This window comes from Ursus maritimus, unplaced genomic scaffold, assembly GCF_017311325.1.
Source record: "Ursus maritimus isolate PB19 unplaced genomic scaffold, ASM1731132v1 scaffold_35, whole genome shotgun sequence".
NCBI classification, from domain to species: Eukaryota; Metazoa; Chordata; class Mammalia; order Carnivora; family Ursidae; genus Ursus; species Ursus maritimus.
The window spans coordinates 19391995-19413929 of NW_024426119.1; the positions used below are offsets into that span (position 1 = coordinate 19391995).

The window sequence follows — 21935 nt, forward strand, 5'->3', positions numbered from 1 at the left end:
TTAAAAAGCCCAATGAAAAACATGAAGCTAGAATTGTCATTTATAAATGTGCCTTATTTAAGGGAAATTCAATATATAAATTATCCTAGAAATAGGTGCATTAGAGCTGGTTGTGAGGGGGACATCTGATTACTTAAACGATCATTCGTCAGAGTGCCTTTAAACAGTAAGTGCTGCACCATGGTTTTAAGTACTTCATTTTGGCCAAATTTGGTTTTCATTCGTTTCTTTAAGAACTGCTAATGGGAGGTGTATCTGTAGATGAATAACAGAGCTTTATCTTTGGGCATCTTATCTAGAATAAGATAAACAAATTACCGCACGTAGTAATGGATCCTACCCTTGACAGTGATCGCTGTGAACTTCCGAGTGCTTACTAATTTGGGTATGTCAACACAACAGGCTGTGTTTTGGAGAGAACAGAAATGCTTCTATCTTGTGAGAAACAAAGCCTGCAGAATTTAGAACTATTTCTAAGTTATTACCTGTACTTCGTGATATTAATAAGTAGATCCAATTGACAATGCCACCATTAGCATTTGATACATATTGTATACTATCGTATAAAAAAAAGACAGAATGAATAGAAGCAATTAAATACTGGAAAAAATACTTAGCTCATAATTTTTTTAAAGTGATCAATGCTAACCCAAACTGCCATTTCTTCAAGTGTATCGTGCTTTATGACAACGTGCTCCTGAAGAGCTCAAGTCGATGTTCCGTAAGATGAATCTAGAATTAATCATTCAATAATATAGTAAAACCTTTTGTAACATAAATTTCCATTTAAGAATGTTGCTTGTTGGTATGTTAAATGTTGCGTGTTCCTCATGGGGCTTAACAGTATTCAGAGACATACGGAACCTTAGTTCTTCCTTATGTTCAGTGTCATTATCTTTAATCGGTAGCGAACACAACACCTGGAAAAATTTTCTCAAATTTTAATGAGCCGTTAGAACCAAATAATGTGGAAAGTGTTCTTCTATCCAGTAAAAAGAGTCTCGGATTTTTATTCCTAAGAAATGAATTACGCTGCGTAAATGAAAAAGGCAGAAGATACAATAGTGTTGGGTGTGTTCAATATACATCCATTTATTAATGCATATGCCGGAGGAGAGCATTGTACTATGCATTTGGAGAAGTTATTAACGAAGCAATTGCCTAACAATTTAACATGAATTAGTGGATCTCACTGGTCTGTTTTCACACCCAGTAGCAAAATGGTTCTGAGAGTCGTGATACCAGTCGTTTCTGTCCTTAACATAGAAGACCAGCTTGTTCACAAAACATAATCATTGTAACAGGTTCTTGTTTCCACGTATGTTGTCCACTAACAGTTATGACCAGAAGTTACAATTACAAGATACTGTTCTACAGCCAAGTATTTAGATACGGACTCTAAAAAATCAAACCATAAAAATACAGATAAAGGCAAATATTCATAAACTATGTCATATTCAAAATCCAACCTAGTTATATTTTAATGTGCCAAGCTGTATTACGTTGTTTTCCTATTGTATCTGATGCATCTTGGGCTTATCAATAACATAAATTACAAAATTATAAGCAGTTTCTTCAGATCTTATTTTACATTTTTCACTAAATAGTTGAAGGCGTGTCTTTTTGCTCCAGCGCAATATATAGTAATGCTACATTCAGTATAAATCGTTGAATATTTTCTTAAAGGAAAAAAGCATTTAACTGATTAAAGTGCTAAGTAAATAAGGAGATAGTCATAACTGTCAGAGGGAAAACACTAACAGTATAGTTACTAATTATAGGTAATTTGAAGAAACAAACCTTCCATTGCATCTCTAAACCCTTAATCCTATGGCTTTCTAAAGAATGACATTTGATAAAGCCAAGACATAATGCTAGATGGTAAATGTATCAACTTACCTTTTTTTTTTCTTTTTTCTTTTTTTTTCTTTTTTTTTTTACAAATGTGATGTGACCTTGGCAGTTTTAAAGAACAAAGTTTTGTCAATATATCAAACATTGTTAACAAACTCTATTTAGCATTGCTTTGTATAAGTTTGCTTTAATAGCATTTCTTCACAGTGATATTTCAGAAAGGTTGGAAACTGGTCGGCATAAAATATTTCCCACCTTTTCTATTTTAATTTGTATGCAAAAATCATCACAATAGATCTGCAACTATAAAATTACAAACACTTTCTAGAAGTGACTATTTCTAGCTATGATAGAAAAAGTTATTTGTATGACATCTACAATGAGGTAAGTCTAAATAAAACAGAATTTGGTAATGGATGCTTTCTGATCTATGGGCAATATAAGCCAATTTAACAAAGACAATGGACAAACTAAAAAACATGAGTTTTTTGTTGTTGTTTTAGTATGTTTAAAGGATAAGAAGTTGGTAATGAAATGAAACATTTTAAAAGATATTCTGTATATTTCACTTTACATCGTGATTTTGGCACTTCATGGAACATTTATTTCCCAAAGACCAGAACTGGTATAAAAGTTCAGCAGGTTTTCCACATACTTTGTAGACATTGTACTTGAGTACTGGCAAACACTGAAACGTAGTGAACTAAACATTCCCATGTATTTGCACATGCATGCAGCAGTCAGTGAGAGTTATGGATTCTCAAAGATGATATCTTGCAGTATTTGTTTCAAGCACTCTCTTCAGATCTCGTTTCAGATTTCAGTCTTACAAATTCTTTAGCCACGTCATCGTTGGTCCTCTGAGAGAGTATTCTAAGGATAGTCAAACCAGTTTCATCCATGGAGACATTTTTCAGAAGGGGATACCATGACCCATAGCTTCCCTTTTCTGCTATGTTCTGTAGTTGAATTACGGTCATTCCGATAATTCGATCTTCTCTGGCAAAGCAGTAATCTTTAACTGAGAGATGAAGTTCATAGGCCCCTGGCCGGTTTTCATTACCCAGAATGCTGTGTGGATAAAAAATAAGAATTTTGAGCAAAACCTGGACGTCACCTAGGGATCAATATGGTTCTAAAATACTGTTAAAAATTTTCTCCATTCCTCAGCATATTATTTGGCAAAATGGAGTATCATGTATTTTAACTTGGATACAAATATCATTTCCATTTTAAATTGTTTTCGCATAGGTATTACTTAGCAATCTAACTTAAAAACGTCTTTGCCTCGATAGAAATAGGAAATCAATCTGAATATGCTTTACTGTCTTGATAGTAAACATATTAATAGAAACATTAATTAAAATATACTTAATTCTTGGAGGTGTAGTCTTCCCACTGATATAGGGGTAGGATGGGGTTGTAGGGATTGTGGGGGCTAGATTAAAGAAAGGGGTAGATCTTGCAAGAATTTCTATGCCATTTCAACATCAATTATTACATTCTCTTGTCTTTACCTCGGACTCCTGGATATGCTATTATATCTAGGAGCCCTTTCTCAGGGGAATACACAACAGACTATCAAGCTAACACAGACAACAAGACTATTCACAAGATGCCAAATTAGATACAGATCTCCAGAGTAAATCAGTTCCAGCAGAGCGTGGTGCTTCAATGCCAGTTCTTTGCGATGGCCACAGTTAGACACCTGTCAAGCGTGGGGCTGAGGGTGGCCTCTCCTAATAACAACTTGGCAGTGCAGAGCTGAGCAGAATGAAGAAGGCTGAGAGGTAATACCCTGAGAATAATCCTCCCCTGTCACTTATTTTACTTCATCCTCAGGTTTCCTTGACTTTCTAATGAATGCAGCAATGCGAGCTTCCAAATCCCCTTCTTTTCTAAGTGACTTTTTTAGATCAAACTTTTTGCAGAGTCAAACTTTTGTTTCTGGGCAACTCTGATAACTGAAGTGTGCACTTATTTTAGAAACAACCTGAAATAATGTGAAAGAAAATGGAAGCCTGATGGGTAAGAACAGAAGAGCAAAATCTGATGGGAGCCAGAGCTGCTTGTGAATTAAAATGCATCAAAATGCTGCCTTCTCCCAGAATCATGCACGATTTTAGTGCCTCACAGTGTTATATCTGAATTTGGCATGATTCAAGTAATTCCTAGAAACTTTTAGAGGACATTTTAACTACATTGAATTTTTTTGTGTAATTTAGAGGAGTAGATACATGGGATCTTGTGAGCTGGTTTACTAGCAGGGATTATGAATATGATTAATCTGTTACAGCCATTTTAAGAGATGTGATAGGATGGTTACGTTTTAATGAGTGGTAACAGACTTTACTATTCAGAAGTTAGTGTGCTGAAAAGTGTTTGGGAAACTAAGAATGCAAAACACACAATGAACCAAGCCAGTGAGAAACTGCTGCGGTAAGCTAAGCCCGTGTGCATGTGTAAACCCCCAAAGGCTTGGTCCTGGGTCCTCCTCTCTTTTCTCTCCCTGGGTCAACTCATCTAGATTTATGCAATTATAGCTCTATGCAGATAATTCTCAAGTTAGATCCAACTATATATTTGATATCCCTTCTGGAATGTACCTTAGGCATCTCCAAATTAATATATTTAAAAGCAATCTTTGATCTACTCATCTCTTGTCCCAATTCTCCCATCTCAGAAGATCACTACCCAATTGCTTATGCCCAAAACCTAGAGGTCATCTTTGATTTCATTCATTGCCAGATAATTTCCATTTGCCTCAACTTCCTATCCTTCTCCTTGTACTTAATAGAATGCTGACCTGTTAGGACTGTATCAGTAGAGCTTCTTTATACTGTGGCTTCTAGTCGGTTTTGGCCAAAAGGGAGCCCCTTCAGTAAATCAGAAGTAATGATGAGGATGAGGTCAGAGTCTATTTCCCCGGCCCCTTGGGTGTGATGTTGCCTCTAGGGTACTGTTTACCTGCATGGAAGGCCACTGCTCTCTTTGAGGTGGCTGCTGACACATGAAGTTTTTTGCCCCCAGTTTTAGTAACTAATCTTCCTCTCCTACATGCACAGTAGGGGGAATACCCTGAGCACTATTAGCCCCAGTTTACATCACTATTGCTTTTGGTCCTTCGATTCTCACATCCTAGTAAATTCCTTTGTAAATAAGGCTGTCTTGATGAAATACCCTAAAGTGTTTTCAGAAACCTAACTTACGTAGTCTTTCTTTCATGTGCTACCTCCAGTAGACTGCAAGTCCTATACAATCTACTTCCAGTACATAACCAGAATCTTTCCACTTCCTTCCATCTCTCTACTACTTACTTCCATTTCCCTACTATCATCTGTGAGTCAGCATTAACTCTTGCCGGGACTACTGCAATAGTCTTCTTTTTTACATGTTTGCTCTTGTTTTCCTATCATTTTTTTAAAATATAGCAAACACAAGAATCACTTAAAGATATAAATCAGATCATACATGCTCTGATCTAAAAATGCTTCAAGGCCTCCAACTGAACTTAGAATGTCACCTAGTCTCCTTTACCCTGTGCACCTGTACTCTGGCCACTTCTTCAAACTCATTTCATCTCACTCCCTTGCCCACTGAATACTGTTTCTTAAATATGCCAGGTGTGCTCCTGCCTTAGTTTCTGTGCCAGCCATGTTGTTTGGCCTGAGATGCTCTCCACCATCTTGTTTGCATGACTGGTTCTTCTTCCCCTCGGGTTTCGATTTAAAAGTCACACACTCAGAGAGACTTTTCTGAACACCCAATCTAAGCAGCCAGTCAGCCAATCTATTACATCAGCCTGTTTTAATTCTCTGTATAATACTATCCTATGATCAATTTTTGCTTATTTGTGATTTTGATGTTTTTCATCAATGACGTTCCTCATTTCCAGAAAGGAACTTCCATGAGAGCAGAGACCTTCTGTTATATATACCAAATTCCTACAATAGTGCTTGATGCATGGGGGGTACTGAACTGCTATTGAGCAATGGAAGGGAACTAAAAACATAGCTGTCTTAATTTGCTGGGATCAGGGATGAACAGGAATACATCAACCTGTAGGTTTTGCTTTCCTTAGCAAAGCCCAGTGCCATTCCCACCCTGAACCCCTCAATAGGTTTAAGCTGTATAATGGCTAGTGCCTGGTTGAGTAGGTGAGTTGGGTCATGACTCACAATTGAAATGTTTCATTGTACTTTGGTGACCATGTGTTGCTTTTTGTCTTCGTGCCTTGTTTTCTCTTTTTGTCTCCTAGGTTAGGTCCCAGAATACAAACTTCCACAAAGGGCCGGAACATTGCGGTGGTCTGCCAGTTTAGGTCATTAATAGCAATCACTAAAAACCACAAAGGGAAAGGAATGCAAAGTGTTAGCAAACAAATGGGTGGAATCTTAGCCTGTCTTTTGGTCCTTAGAATTAATTTTTTTTTAGAGTTAATTTTTTTAAAAAATGATGTATGAAGACATAACTTGCCCTTGATAGCACCCTAACCCCATTGATAAATATATATTTATATCCTTGAAGAAAAAGCAATTTACTCTCTGGAATGCACACATGATTGGGCTTTCAGCTCTTAGCTATGTGGCACTGGTGTGGTGAAAAGTTAGCTATAACTGAAATGACATTTGTTACTAATGAAAAGTTATCTTTTCTCTTGTTTAAATAAAAATGTGATGTTTTTAATATAAAAAATGAAGATATGTTCATCATGAAACACCTAGAAAATATACAGAAAATAGAAAATAGATTAAGATAAAACCTATAATTTTATCAGTAAGGGGCAACGACTTAATATTTTAGTATGTATGCTTTCAATATTTACTTTATATACAGAGTGGGATTAATGTATTATAGTCTTATAAGTAGTTACATTTTAAAAGTCCATCATGGATATCTTTCTAATTCATTATATATTTTCTAACTGCAAATATTCTACTATATGGATATTCTATCCTATATTTAGCTCATCACTTATTCCTAAATGTTATGACTGATTCCTAATTTCAGGCATCAAAATTCTTAAATGTACATTCTTATATGTATACTTTTGCTCATCCTTTGAAAATGTTAAAAATATATAATTAACATAGTTATTGTAAAAGTTCACAAAACTTTGGTCATTTGATGTGTAGCGTCAACATTTTTTGAAAATTATTTAAAGATACTGGCAAGTGTAGGCATGCCCCTTAGCAACACTGCACATAATCTGTTATAGACTGTAACTGTGTTACTTTTATAACGCAAACATACAGCAGGCAATGCGATTTTAAAATGTGTTAGAAGGCCATAGTTTTTAATGAAGTGGATATTGTGACTAAGTCTATGATAATATAAAATAGAATATGATTCCCTTGAGCAAAATTAACCATTAAATATCACCTTCAAAATGACCCCAGCATTCAGATTGTATTTTTGCAATCTAAAACCAAAAGATTGAACCAGTCCTTAAAAAAAAAAAAAAAAAAAAAAAGCCTGTTGTTGAAAATTACATAGAAAAAGAAGTAAATAGGTAGATAATGTGAATAGTAAGAAGGTACTGACCTAACATAAAATTTGACAAGTTATGGAGCCAACCATAGTACTAATGTTCAATGTATAACCTAGCATCAACAAGAGAAAATGTCCAATGTATATTGTTTTGAAATGTAATCTCCAATGTATTTAAACCATTTAGATATTTCAGATAATATAGGCTAAGTAACTGTGCCATTGATTTTTTTCAGTTTTAGATCAAAAGTTTTGGTTTCATGAAAAAATTATGAGCATGCCCTAAAGTCATTAAATATTTTTAAAAACAGAGCTAAGAAAAAATACGTTTTTTATATTATTGCAAAGGTTAAGGTCTACTAGGCTGTTCGGTCTATCTGGACTCGATATATACCTTTTACAGTGACTTTATGCTCTCCAGTTCCCGGGGTAGCAGTGATGTCCACGTGAACAGATATCTGACCCACTGACTCTTTGGAGGGGCGACCTGCAAATGAGCACACATTTACTGACTCAAACTTTTAGGTTACTTTAATCATTGACATGCACATTTTCTGCATAAGGGACTTTAAAGTGAGTTCATGGAAATGAATGGTTCTTTTCGTTAATAGCACATCATAGGTATTGATAAATGTTCACTAAATTAAATTTGCTATGCAGGTTTGAGGCTTTGGTGTAATCATATTTAGACCACTGAGCTAAAATTTCATATGGTTCTCAGATACCATAAGACACCCTGATAGTAGTACTGTGGTTAGAAGAACTTGCAGTTGCCTTACTAGGCCACTAGTAAGCTCTGTTCATTGCTTATGTACAAAGATGTGTTATTGCCTTTCATGCCTAGAAGAGCTTTTCTACAACGTGCCCTACCAAAGCACTGGGGCCACAAAGATGGCTCCGTAGAACATTTGTTTTCATGAAGCCCACAGTAGGCCAGGAGAGACCAACCTATGAACACATTGCTGCAATACAGCGTGATAAGTTCTATAATGTATATTTGCAAGATCTGATGGCATAAAAATGTGTACTCCATTCTCCCCTGGTGAAGGTTAGTCAAGGGTTAACATGCTGTATTGGAAAGTGCCTGTGATTTGGGGGTCAGATAAATTTAAATTCAAGTCATTGTTATACCTCCACTGGTTCTCTGATCAGATTTTGCCATATTCTCAAGTCTGTTTTCTTTTTGTAAAATGGGGAAAATAACAGCAACCTCTTACTGTACACACATGTATTAACATCTATGAACATACGTATTTTTTCCACAAATAGGACATATGTTCTAATTATCCTTAAACTTACCTTTATCTTTTCATCTAAAACTGCACTGTGAAGATCTTTCCATTTCAATACGTATAAAGCTAGCCCTTGTTCTTTAAGATAGCCTGGAATAGCACAGCACTAACTACAAAGTAAACGTTCAATGAGTAGTTGCATGAAAATGAATCACTGAAATGTTTACAAATAATTAAAACATGGAAATATTTAAGACATTAAAAATAATGTTTGGCTTTTATTCCATTATGTGAATATACCATAATTTATTTAACCATATTTTGGTTTCTGATCTTTTGCTACTATAAACAAACTATAATGAATACTTATTCATATTTACAAGTTCATAGTATAATTTCTGTAAGTGAAATTTACTTGTCAAAGTAGATGGAACTTGAATTTTGTCCCATAGAGATTTTTTTTTTAAAGATTTTATTTATTTATTCGACAGAGATAGAGACAGCCAGTGAGAGAGGGAACACAAGCAGGGGGAGTGGGAGAAGAAGAAGCAGGCTCACAGGGAGGAGCCTGATGTGGGGCTCGATCCCATAACACAGGGATCACGCCCTGAGCCAAAGGCAGACGCTTAACCGCTGTGCCATCCAGGCGCCCCTTCCATAGAGATTTTTTAAAGCAGATTCTTATTTAAAATTTTTTTAAATTCCAGTGTAATTAACATATAGTATTAGTTTCAGGTATATAATACAGTGCTTCAACAATACTATGACACTACTCAGTGCTCATCATAAATGTACTCTTCATCCCTTTCACCTGTTTCACCCATCCCCCCTCCTCCTCTCTGCTATCCATCACTTTGTTCTCTGTAGTTAAAAGTTGATTTTTCAGTTTGTATCTATTTTTTTTTGTTCATTTGTTTTCTAAACTCATGTGAGTAAAATCATATGGTGTTTGCCTTTCTCTGACTTATTTCATTTAACATTATACCCTCTAGATCCATTCATGTTGCAAATGGCAAGATCTCATTCTTTCTTATGGCTGAGTAATATTCCGTGTGTGTGTGTGTGTGTGTGTGCACGCACGCACGTGCACGTGTGTGTATACACACCACATCTTTATCCACTCAGCAGTAGATGGACACTTGGACTTCTTTCATAACTTGGCTATTGTAAGTAATGCTGCTGTAAACATTGGGGTGCATCTATCCCTTTGAATTACTGTTTTCATATTTTTTGGGTAGATACCCAGTAGTATGATTGCTGTATCATAAAGTAGTTCTGTTTTTAGCTTTTTGAAGAACCTCCATACTGTTTTCCAGAGTGGCTGCAGCAGTTTGCATTCCCACCAACAGTTAAGAGGGTTCCTTTTTCTCTACATCCTCGCCTACACTTGTTGCTTCTTATGTTTTTAATTTTAGCGATTCTGACAGGTGTGAGGTAGTAGCTCATTGTGGTTTTGATGTGCATTTCCCTGACGATGAGTGATGTTGAGCATATTTCCATGTGTCTGTTGGCCATCGGTATGTATTTTTTGGAGAAATGTCTGTTCATGTCTTCTGTCCATTTTTTAATTGGATTATTTTGTTTGTTTTTTTGTGGTGAGTTGTGTAAGTTCTTTATATATTTTGGATACTAACCCACTATCAGATATGTCATTTGCAAATATCTTCTCCCATTCAATAGGTTGCCTTTGCATTTTGTTGATTGTTTCCTCACTGCGAAGAAGCTTTTTATTATTATATAGTCCCAATAGTTTATTTTTTCTTTCCCTTGCCTCAGGAGACATATTTGGAAAAGAATATTGCTATGGTCAGTATCAGAGAAATTACTACCTGTACTCTTTTCTAGGATTTTTATGGCCTCAGGTCTCATATTTAGGTCTTTAATCCATTTTGAGTTCATTTTTGTGTATGTTGTAAGAAAGTGGTCCAGTTTCATTCTTTGGCATGTTGCTGTCCAGTTTTCCCAATAGCTTTGACCATATAATTGTGGGTTTATTTTTGGGTTTTCTATTCTGTTTCATTGATCTATATATCTGTTTTGATGCCAGTGTCATACTGTTTTGATTACTACTGCTTTGTAGGATATCTTGAAATCTGGGATTGTGATACCTCCAGTTTTGTTCTTTTTCAAGATTACATTGGCTATTTGGAGTCTTTTGTGGTTCCATACAAATTTAAGGATTATTTGTTCTAGTTCTGTGAAAAATGCTATCAGTATTTTGATAGGCGTTGCGTTAAATCTGTAGATTACTTTTGGTAATATGCATATTTTAATAATATTTGTTTTTCCAATCCGTGAGCTGTCCCACAGAGATCTTAACAATTTATATGTAACATATGAGACTAACAAGAATCTTATTTTTAAAAAATATATAAATGAAAGAATGAATGGCTAATAACCAAAGCTGAAAATAAAAGTCCCTAAGAGATCCAATTTCTACCTTAAGAGGATCACTGATTTGGGCCAGAACCTTTCAACAAGACCTGATGAGAGCCAGTTTACCAAAAGGACCCCCCCACCCTGCCCATCTCAGTCATTTAATAAAAGGTTTGAAAGATAGAAAGAGGGGTGGATAGAAAATGGTTGTTCGTTTTGGTTGGTTGGTTGGTTTTACCTGAGGTAGAGGGAAGAAAACTCCCAGAGAAATACTCCTAATCCTTGGAAGCAAAATGGTCATTTCAGTTTTGAATTGGTTCCTTCCTAGCAGACAGTATGACATGAGTCAAATGAGGGACAACCAGCCACACAGTATGCCAGTACTACCTCCTTATGGCTGCCAGGAAGTATGAGAAATGGTTTCTGAATGGGCTGTAAGTCCCAGAATTGGGGACAAGAAAGGGAAGATGTGGTCGTGGGCTATAGCCTTGTCAGGGATTGTCACAGATGGGGCAAAGATGCATGCACCTGAGAGGAACGTGGCATGATGAAACAGGTGAGGTGCATCAGGAATAAGAGGGCAGGTCTGGATCCTTAGACGAGTCCATTAATGCCCTGAGGATCTATTTGGAAATGAGTCTCACACCAGCCATCTCTAGTGAGCTTCTGCTTCCCCAAAGACAATGAACAGGAACAGTCCTTAGCATTAGCCGAATAGACAATGACCCTTAAGTAGACGACTACAAATATCATCACTTAAATCGAAGTAGTCATTTGTCTTTTCCCTCTCCTTCCTTTCTCCTCCACAACACAGTAACTACCACCAGAGGGAAGAAGGAAGGTACAGATGAGAGAAGCCCATGCCTTCCTCCTCCTATTCCTTCTGCTAGCAACAGCATTTTCACCTGCTTGTGGGGAGATAAGGAGAGCTCTGAATCTAATAAGTGATTAAAGTTTAATGTGAGCTGGAATAGGTCTTAAAAATCTGAATAATTTTCTTATGGTGCAAATAACTAATAGGATACAGACCTGAACTGTGATATCAATAAAGGAGGCATCCATGCAGTAGAAAGTGGGGCTCACAAGCAAAGGTGAGAACTTTTTTGGGAAAGTAAGACAGTTTTATGTCATCCCTAAGTTGGTGATATCCTTATGAAATGAAGTCTTCCTTTTCAAGAATAAAATATATCTTCCTATTATTCAAGTCTTTTTTTGTGTACATTTTCTTTGTGTGAATGTTACATAGTTTTTAGAGGCTTTTTTAAAAAATATATTTATTTTAGGGAAAGAGAGAGAGAGAACAAACGTGAGTGGAAGAGACAGAAGGAAAGGGTGAGAGAATCTCAAGTAGATTCCTTGCTGGAAGCAGAGCCTGACATGGGGCTTGATCTCATGACCATGAGTCTGATGCTTAACTGACTGCACCACCCAGCCAGCCCAGAGTGTTGCATATTTTTAAAAGCTTATTCCTAGGTATTTTATCTTATCCAATTTTAAATAGGACCACTTCTTCCATTATATTGATAAAAGGAAGGCTAGTGATGATTGTGTATTAATTTTTTTTATCCATCCAACTGAATTTTCTTTTTTCCTTTTTTTTTTTCTTTGAGTGAGTGAGAGAGAGAAAGGAGGGGGTTGGGGCAGAGGGAGAGAGAGAATCTTACGCAGGCTCCACACCGAGGACCCTGAGGTCAAGACCTGAATCAAAATCGAGAGTGTGATGCTTAACCAACTGAGCCACCCAGATGCTCCCACCAACTGAATTTTTTTAATGAAAGATTTGTATTTAATTCTTGAGTGTTGCACATATATAATCAATTATCTTTAATCAATTCTCTTTAATCAATGAAACATTTCACTTTTCCTTTCCAAGTTTTATACCTCATGTTTGCCTTGGCTAAGTTGATTGGCTTGTCCTTCTATATTACATGGTAGTATTTAACGTAGATGTGCTTGTTAGTCTTCATTTGGCTCTCCAAATTCATTTTCCACCCTTCTCCCCTCTATCTTCTGCCCTCAGAGGCTATCTGACAATTTCAATGGTGTCTTCTGTACTCTAGTGTCTATTTGGGTCTGGCCAAAGGGAAGCCCTGGCAAAGGATTAGAAGGAGGGAAGAGAATCATGTCATGTATTTATTTCTTTAGTCTCCTTCCTGTGGCCTCACCTTGTGCTGACTAAATCCTGCAACCAAACATCATAATTTCCTTCAAGCAGCCCTCACTAGGTGACAATATTTTTCCAGGTTCTAGTTGCTTCCTCCTCTTGTTACTGTTAACGCAAGGAGTAGTTCAATAGTTCACTATTCCTTCTGGTCTCTTTATAACCCCTGCCCATACCTTTCTACATAGTTTCTTTATTAAATCCTTTCCAAATAAACTTATTTGCAGTGTTCCATCTGACACCTGTTGGGACTTTGGTTAACAGAGTTAATGTTTTTGATTTGCTCATAACTTTAATAGAAATGCTTCTAGTATTTTCCCAATACTCTTCTGTGGAACAGTGAGATGGTTTTTTGGGGGGAGGATCAGGGCTTAAAACACAGACATTAATTTCTTAGCAACTAATATTGCTAAGGATTTTACAGAGGAGAAAATCCTTAAGGAGGCTCCTGAAGGCTGAGTTGGAGCTCATCTCTTAGACAAAGGAAGTCAAGGAAATAGCACGAGCACACATGCATCAGACAGAGTGGTGTATTCTGGAAACTGCAAGTACTTAGTATGAATGGAACACAGATGAGGCAGTAGCAAGAGGAAACCTTTAAGAAAAGCTTGGTACCTTGAATACCATTTAGAAGTGTTCACACATTTTCCCAGAGCTTCTGAGAAGTGGCATAGTTGGATTTATTTCTAGAAATAATTTCTCTCATTTGAGTAAAAGATGGATCATTTTCATCACTCCATACTCTTCTGGAAAGACACCTGCATCTCACTGTACCATGAATCAAGTCCTAAAACCCAGCACTTTCCTAAGATGCTTCTGATGACCTTTTACTTCATCCATGTTGTGGGTCCATGTTCACATTAGACTAATTCTTGAACACTTTCTTCACGTTTTCACAAAGACAAACCACATGTTGGGAGCATCCTTTCTCTGTCATCCTATGAAGCCCTGTCCAAACACCTCTACTATAAAAATACTTTCGTTTTTTTTATCCTATAAATAATCTGCAATTATATTCTTGACTTCTTCAAATACTAAAAATCCTGGGCAATGGAATCATACTGCTTTGATTATGCAGATGGTCTCAGTCACTCATTCACAGATAATTAAAACTCCATGAACTTTCATTTTCTTATTTTTAAAGTGGGGATAAAACCACCTACCTGACAGCACTGCGGTGAGGCTAAGAAGAGTTGATTAAAAAATACATAGAATATTTTGAGCCTTGCATTTAACAGCTGCTCGGAAATGCTTCCAAGTTTATTATGATAATGCAATTCTTTATAAGGGGATATTCAAAGTTATTAAATTCCTTGAAGATTCATGCATAATGCCCACATATAAAAATTACGGGAAAAATATGGACATTATGGTTATCTAGATCTGTAAGAAGATAAGTCCGGGATGATTGATGCTCTGCCCAACAACCTTGGGAATCTACTTCCTTCACTAAGACTTTCTGGGTTGCGTAGAATAGTGATGGCAAATTTTTAGAGTCCGCAAATGTCTAATAGGGAAAACTCGTTCTTTATAATGTAAAACCATTTGTTAACCAAGAACCTGGTGAGATGAGTTTTTTGTTTGTTTTTGTAACTATTGTTGAAATCACAGTTGATGGGAAAAGGCCTCTAAGAGACAGTGAAAACGCATGCATCCAGTTTGCATAACTGTCATTGTTTCCCTAAGGACCAGAGCCTGCTCATGGCTTGGGTTTGTGGTTAAAACTTGTATGGATTGTCTTGTATGTATTCTATGAGCGGTGATACAGCAGTGGCTGGTTTCTGCCCAGAGTAAACATCATGAAATGATGGTCAGGCAAGTTATTGATTGAATGTGTTCATAACTGAGAAAAGACTTCCATCAGGACACTCACCAGGAGGTGTCCTTTCTTCATTTGAGTTTCTAATCACCAAGTTAATTTAAAGTCTTTAATTGTGTTGTTATAGGATTTGAGAGATTGTTATGCTAGGAAAAGTAAAGTTCTAATTAGGAAACTTGGATTTCTGTTTGCTGCTTTTATTTTGGAAGAAAAATTTTATACCATTTTAAAACAAGTAACAGCTTATGAGACTTGCCTAAAACCTTTTAAAAGGTACTGTTTAAATGCACAGATACAAGTTTTCCCCTTTACAAATTGCTTTTCTGCAGTCTTCTACATGTACCTGCTGTCTCTGTGTATGTGTGTTCCCTAAAGAGATACGGACAGTTGCATTGGGAAGAGAAAAACATTAAAAATCATACTTATGTACTCAGCAGTGAATGAACACTTCTGTGAACCTGCCTGGGTAGAAATATTGACTAGACTCTACCAATACACATTTCCCTTGCTAACACAAAATGTGAAATTTGCTGCTCAATCAAGTCAAACATAGGCTTGAGAACGGCCTTAATGTGTCACAACCCTAAACAAGTGGAGTTAGGAAGTAGTTTAAAAGTGTTTATCATTACCATTATTGCTTTAATAGTCATGCTATTCATGATTGTAACTTGAAGACTCCAGGTCCTACTTTCGTGGCCAGGTATTTATACCACCCCCTAGCAGCTATGCAGTGCCTGGTATTGTAGTTAATTATGCAGATTTTTTTTCTTCCTAACTATATTCCATAATGGCAAGAAACTTATATTAATAATTCATACATTTTATTGCCAATTATATAATAAACTTATGATGTTATTTTGATAGATACTAAAGGAACAATTCATTGTTTGAATGTGCAAGTACTCCCCACTTTACATGGTGTGGTGTGCCCAGATTTCAGCTCCCATAGTTGAGTAAAATAACAGCCCTGTCCCAACAAACAGGTTCAGATTTCAGTTATCATGGTGTAGTAAATGTGTATCATTGCATAAGTACAAACTTGGCTGCTAGTTTTTCAGTCTACAAATCACAACATAAAAGATATGTCATCAGTGATCAATTACATTGCTTCTTTCAAAGTCTGCTGGTGTTCACCTCTTCAGTTTACACACACAGCAAAGTGTGTAGTTGTGTTGCTGCCTTATTTCCCAGTGATGAACCCATGTGACATTTTACAAACATGGACAATCAAAAGAGGGAACTGACCAGCAAAGATAAAAAAAGTGCAGCAAAGAAATAAAAAGTGGTAAGGCTGGACTGAAATTTGCATAGAATGTAAATGAGTTAATTGACAAGATTACTGAATTGGGAATGTTTACACTACCACCAATGGAAAGACTGAAGAAGCAGCTGGGGAACTCAGTGAAAGTGAACTTAACTGGCAATAGATGAGGAAGAAGATGATGTTCTAGTGGAAGTGACATTGGAGGAAAATCTTTACATTTAAGGAACTCTGAGATATGTTACAACGTTGAAAGTAGAAACTAGGATACATTTTCAGTAATTGACCCAAACTTTGGAAGGAATATAACATTCCATCAAGGCATAGAAAAGATCTCTGGTTTAGAGGGTACAGTATATATCGTGCTGTGATGTTCATTAAATACTTCTTTTCTCCCAGCCCCCACCCTTTTACACATCAAAGAGGAAAAAGCAAACTCTGTCTTGATGTTTTGTTTTGTTTTATGGCATTTAAAATCTTGCTAAGCTAAAATGCAGAAAGATGTGAAACCAAAGATAAACACCATAACTATACAGACAGATAGCATCTGGATATCTTAAGATTATGTGTTTTTATGTGATAATATTTAGCTTGTATTTGCAACTTTTTATATTAAACTCCACAGTATTTTACCTATTAAATTCCACAGTTATCATTCAAATATATATTTAAATTAATTTTGCTTCCTGGAACAATACGGTTTCTTAGATTTCTGTGCTTTATCCTTAAAGTTACTACTGATTAAAATCTTTTTTTCTCTTGCAATTTTTTTTTAATTCAAATTAGTTAACATATAGTGTAGTATTGGCTTCAGGAGTAGAATATGGTGATTCTCACCTACATATATAATACCCAGTGCTCATCTCAACAAGTACCTTCCTTAATGCCCATCTCACATTTAATGCATTCCCCACCCTCCCAGCCTCCCCTCCAGCAACCCTCAGTTTGTTCTTTATAATTAAGAGTCTCTTATGGTTTGCCTCCCTCTCTTTTTTATCTTAAATTCCACATATAAGTGAAATAATATAATATTTGTCTTTCTCTGACTTATTTTGCTTAGCATAATACACTCTAGTTCCATCCGCAGTGTTGCAAATAGCAAGATTTCATTAGTTTTGATGGCTGAGTGAACAGTCCATTGTATATATACACATTACTGATTGAAATATCTTATATTGCTGCTGTACACCAGTGAGTTTTCATGGCTATAGCATGCTGCAGTATGGTGCTGCGAAATTTATCAGGATTAATAAGATTTGAGATGTGTCGAATCTTTGAATTAAGTCACTGTGCTAGTTGGATATCCTTTTAGAATTCTTTTGGAAAGTTTAGTTATCTTGAAATATTTTAGGATTGAAAAATATAAATAGTTTTTAAAATGAAAGGTTGTTAGAACTAAACAGAGCCTTGGAAACTATTTGACCAATCTCTTTTTAGAGATAAGGGGTTGGAAGCTAAATGTCTTAAAAGCTAGCTGGGCAGTATCAGTGGTAGGTCTCCTTATTTTAGTTGAGGTCTCTTTCAACCAACAAACTAGCTTGCCTCTGAAAAGGTCTTTTGAAATCCACCTGATGGGACAGACCATTAAAAAAAAATTGGGGAAGTTGATAGGTGTGAATATGGCCAGTCACTGCTGTTTTTCCTACTTGCAACTCGGTGAAAAAAAATCAGAAAAGTTTCAACTTCAACCCTGACTTTGAATGCTGACTAGCACCTGAGATCTCTTTCTAATGCAGTCAGTCAGTAACTGTTTCACCTGTCAACATCTCTCTTCTAAAGTCTATTCATGCACCACGATTTTTAACAAACACAGTACCTAGGAGAGAAAAGGAAGAGATGGATTCCCTCCATATGGCAGTGTGTATTCATACCAGGTAACTCATTATTGGTAGGAAGGGACTAGGGCATGATGCATTTTGAGGGTTGAGAGTTTCAGAACATGTTTTTTCTTCTTGTTAGTCATTGAAGTTAGTAAACACAGCAGTAGGGGCCTAGCTAGTTTAGTTGAGCGAAGTCAGGCTATGGGCTGTGCACCCCTCACTTCAAATGGTTGGATATACCAGTCACCAAAGACTGTTGAAAAATAACTGTTTCTCTTACTGATTTACCTCAATGTATTATCTGAATAGATAATCATCTTTGAGGATGAGTAAATAAGGGGCTTCTGTAAAACAAAATCTATAGCACAAGAAAAGGATAACAATATCTCAAGGACTCAAAGGAGAAAGCCTATTGCTAGAAATGATGTTGCTGAAGAAATCAGAATAGAAAATGGAGTCCTAATAAAATGTATAATACAAGGAAATTTCTTGAGCTAAAAAATCTGAATTTTTAAAGAATTCAGTTTGTTTTGGAAAAAGTAGTAAGGCACAACATATAACCATGCATACCTAGGTGAGGAAGAAAAGAAAGGAGAAGGGGAGTAAAGAGGATGAAGAAAAGAAAGGAGGAAGAAGAAATAAATCCAAGAAGAAAAGCAACAAAAAAATTTCAGCTGGTCTATATTTTTCCTCACAAAATAAGATTCAGAAGGAAATGGAACAATGCCTACAAAATTATGAGGGAGAGAGTCTATGATCCTAGAATTTTAAATCTAGCCAAGTTGTTTCTCATCTGTGAAAGAAACAGAAAGCAAATTCCAAAAATTTAAGATAAATTTTTTTTTCAGAGAAGACTGGAGAAGTTGTGTTGCATAAGGCATGGCAATGAGCACTGGTGCCATTTAAATATGAGAATATATTGTAACTATCAAGTGGGTCTCAAATGGATACATATTCCTTATAAGATTTGAGTTTATGAGGGAAGGCATAGTCTTAGTTTTATATTCTCAGTACCTATCTCTGTCTGACACAACAAAGAAGCTCCATAAAGCAGTGGAAGAACAGAAGTTTAGATGATGTGTGGATCGAACAGGAGGTCAGATATCAGGAAGGGATGAACTCTGTAATGGGAATGTAACTTTGAAAGGTTTGTTCTCTTGGTTCTAATTTGGAATATTGGGTTAGTGAATCAGTGGAGAAATAATGAAATTATGGGCATACTCAATGGAGATTTTCCTTACCAAACTAAATGCCTGGCTTCTAATCCACAGAAATATTCTCTTCTTGTAATATAATAGCTACAGAGACAAGTTGCCATCTTTGCAGGAAAATCATGAATTTGAATAGTTGAAAACAATTCTGTGAATAGATGATCATGGAGTGTAAAACTTGCTTTGTAGTAGCTTTAAGATGCTCACGGCAGTTTCTTAATTATAGGGATTTGGGGAGTTTGGGGTTGTGGGTATTAGCAGTGGCACATGTTCTATTCAATATTGAGTTAAAATAAAATGACAAGACACAAGCAATAATGAAAGAAGAATAAAAAGGCAAATCCTGGAGAGAAACATTTAAAATTATAGAGAAAGTCTACAAAACTAGATCTGAAGTTCACCTGAAGTTTTTACACTCTGAAGATTCATAAGAGGAAAAACATGAAAATTATTAAATATAAGAAACAATCAAGGAGAGCAACATGATAATTAGTCAACAACCACTCCCTACCGAGTCTCTCTGGGGAACTGCTTTCATTGGTAAACAGCTGGAACACTAGGAAACTGTGATGGAGTTTTTGCCTTTATTATTTTTTTTTACAGTACTTCTTTAATGTTGCATTGCGTTATTTATGGTGCTTCTAGTCTGTCTTGCCCACCAAAATATAAGCTCTGTGAGGAAATTCTCTTTGCCCTGGTCACAGATCTTTAGTGTCTAACACAATGCCCAATACATAGGAGGTACTCAATAAATTTTTACCAAATACACATAGTTACAAAATTTTAAAGGGAGGTTAAGAATAATGCCTAAAGTGCAAGCTTGAGGTTCTAGAGAATAACTACAAATGATAAACTGGTTTTATAACCTTGGAGTTTTATCGTGATCTACGTCTCTATTTTGATTTGCAGCTTTTAAAAAAGATAAAGTATTTTAGAAACAGTTGAGATCCCAAGAATACTTCTTCCTGTCCCATTCTCCATTCCATGAATTCAGAGCTTATTCCTTAAATGTTTATGCTTGTATTGATCAACCCATAAATATTATGCATTTATAATTATATATTATTTAATATATTTGAAAATATTTATAAAGGATTCTGAGTATGATTTTATACCTTGCTTTATTTCACTCAATAGGGTTTTAGAGCTTTAATAAATGTTGCTATAAGTTCATTCACTTATAACCCCTGTATCATTTTATGAAGAGATCATTATTTATTCATGCACTCCCCTATTAATGATTATTTAGGTTATTTCCAATATATTGCTACAGCAAATGAAGCAATAAAATATAGCAATAAAAATGGTTTTTTTTATTATGTCTGCTGTTGAGATTTTGATCAGCATTGCCACATTTTGCTACAGCAAATGAAGCAATATAATATAGCAATAAAAATGGTTTTTTTTATTATGTCTGCTGTTGAGATTTTGATCAGCATTGCATTGAACTTGTAGATTTTTTGCGACCTTGACAATACTGTTGTACAGTTCATGAGCATGGTACTTCGTTTATTCACTTATTTACCTTAAATAAAATTTCAGTTTTTTTCCTAGAGGTTTTATACATATTTTGCCAAATTTACTTGTAGGTATTTTAATTCTTTCATTGCAATTTTAAATGATTTTTTAAATTTCGTATTCTAATTGGCTATTCATGTGCAAATGAATGCTGTTGAGGTTGTATGTCGATTTTGTAAGGAGCAATCTTGTTAAAACTTCTTATTCTAATAGTTTATAGGTTTGCTTATGCCTTCTATGTAAATAATTTCTGCTTATAAGGTTTCTTTTTCAATTCTGTTTTTGAGTAGAGAAGAACACTATCTCCCTAATTAATTTTATGTGTCTATAACCTTGAGATAAAAACTTAACATGGCCAGAGAACCCCACGAAACTAGTTTGTACATATAACTATAAAAGCTAAATGAAATATTGATAAAATACAACGCTTTCACCAAGTACAGTTTATTTTAACCAGAAAAGCTTTGTTTAAACTATAATCATAATAAATATAACTAAAAAATTATCTCATAAATTCTGAAAAAACATTTGATAAATTTTAGTGCCCATTCCTGATAAAAACTTACATAATTCAGATTTTAGGCATGGTTTCTAAATGTGATAAAGAATATTCCTTTTAAAACAACTAATATCATACCCACATGTTAATTATTAGAAACCTCCTTTTAAAATTGGGAGCAAAATGAGAATAAATACAGTGGTCTGAAAATTTATATGAAGGCAATGATTTAAAAAATAGAAAATATAGTTTGGCTCTTAGAAATGGCAACAATTTTTTTTTCAACACTAGGCTTGTAAAAAGCTAACATAATTCAAAAATTATTTTCTTTAAGCGAGTTTCTTGAATTAACTTGAGAGGTAAAAATCTTAAGAAATGTATAGTTATATGATTTTGAATGATGAATATATCATTCTCAAAGCAGCAAAATAAATGTGTGTATATGTGTGTGTATAGCTCCTGAAATAAACCTTATGTGTGTGTATCCTGAAATAAAACTAATTAAAAATGTGATAAAACCATGAAATCTGATTCAGGCATAAAAGGATAATGATAAATAAGAGAAAAATATGTCTCTAAGATAAAATACATTAATGACGTCACTTATTTGCATATTTAGTTATAGATTTACTGCAATTCTAATTAGAATCCCAAAGGCTTTTAAAATATATTATTTTACAGAATCCAAAGCCCA

General features: G+C 35.3%; 1 protein-coding gene across 2 annotated transcripts in view; it reads right to left on the reverse strand.

The window, feature by feature from the left end:
- Positions 1-1072: 1072 nt before the first annotated feature.
- UNC13C (unc-13 homolog C) overlaps positions 1073-21935 on the reverse strand; it is a 538361-nt gene continuing 517498 nt past the window's right edge. For both annotated transcript variants that reach the window (XM_008705990.2, XM_040620622.1), the window contains 3 exons: positions 7739-7831; positions 6033-6192; positions 1073-2925 (listed from right to left, as the gene is read on the reverse strand). In XM_008705990.2, coding sequence (XP_008704212.2) covers positions 2643-2925; positions 6033-6192; positions 7739-7831 — 536 coding nt within the window. In that variant the 3' untranslated portion in view covers positions 1073-2642. The remainder of the gene's footprint in view (positions 2926-6032; positions 6193-7738; positions 7832-21935) is intronic.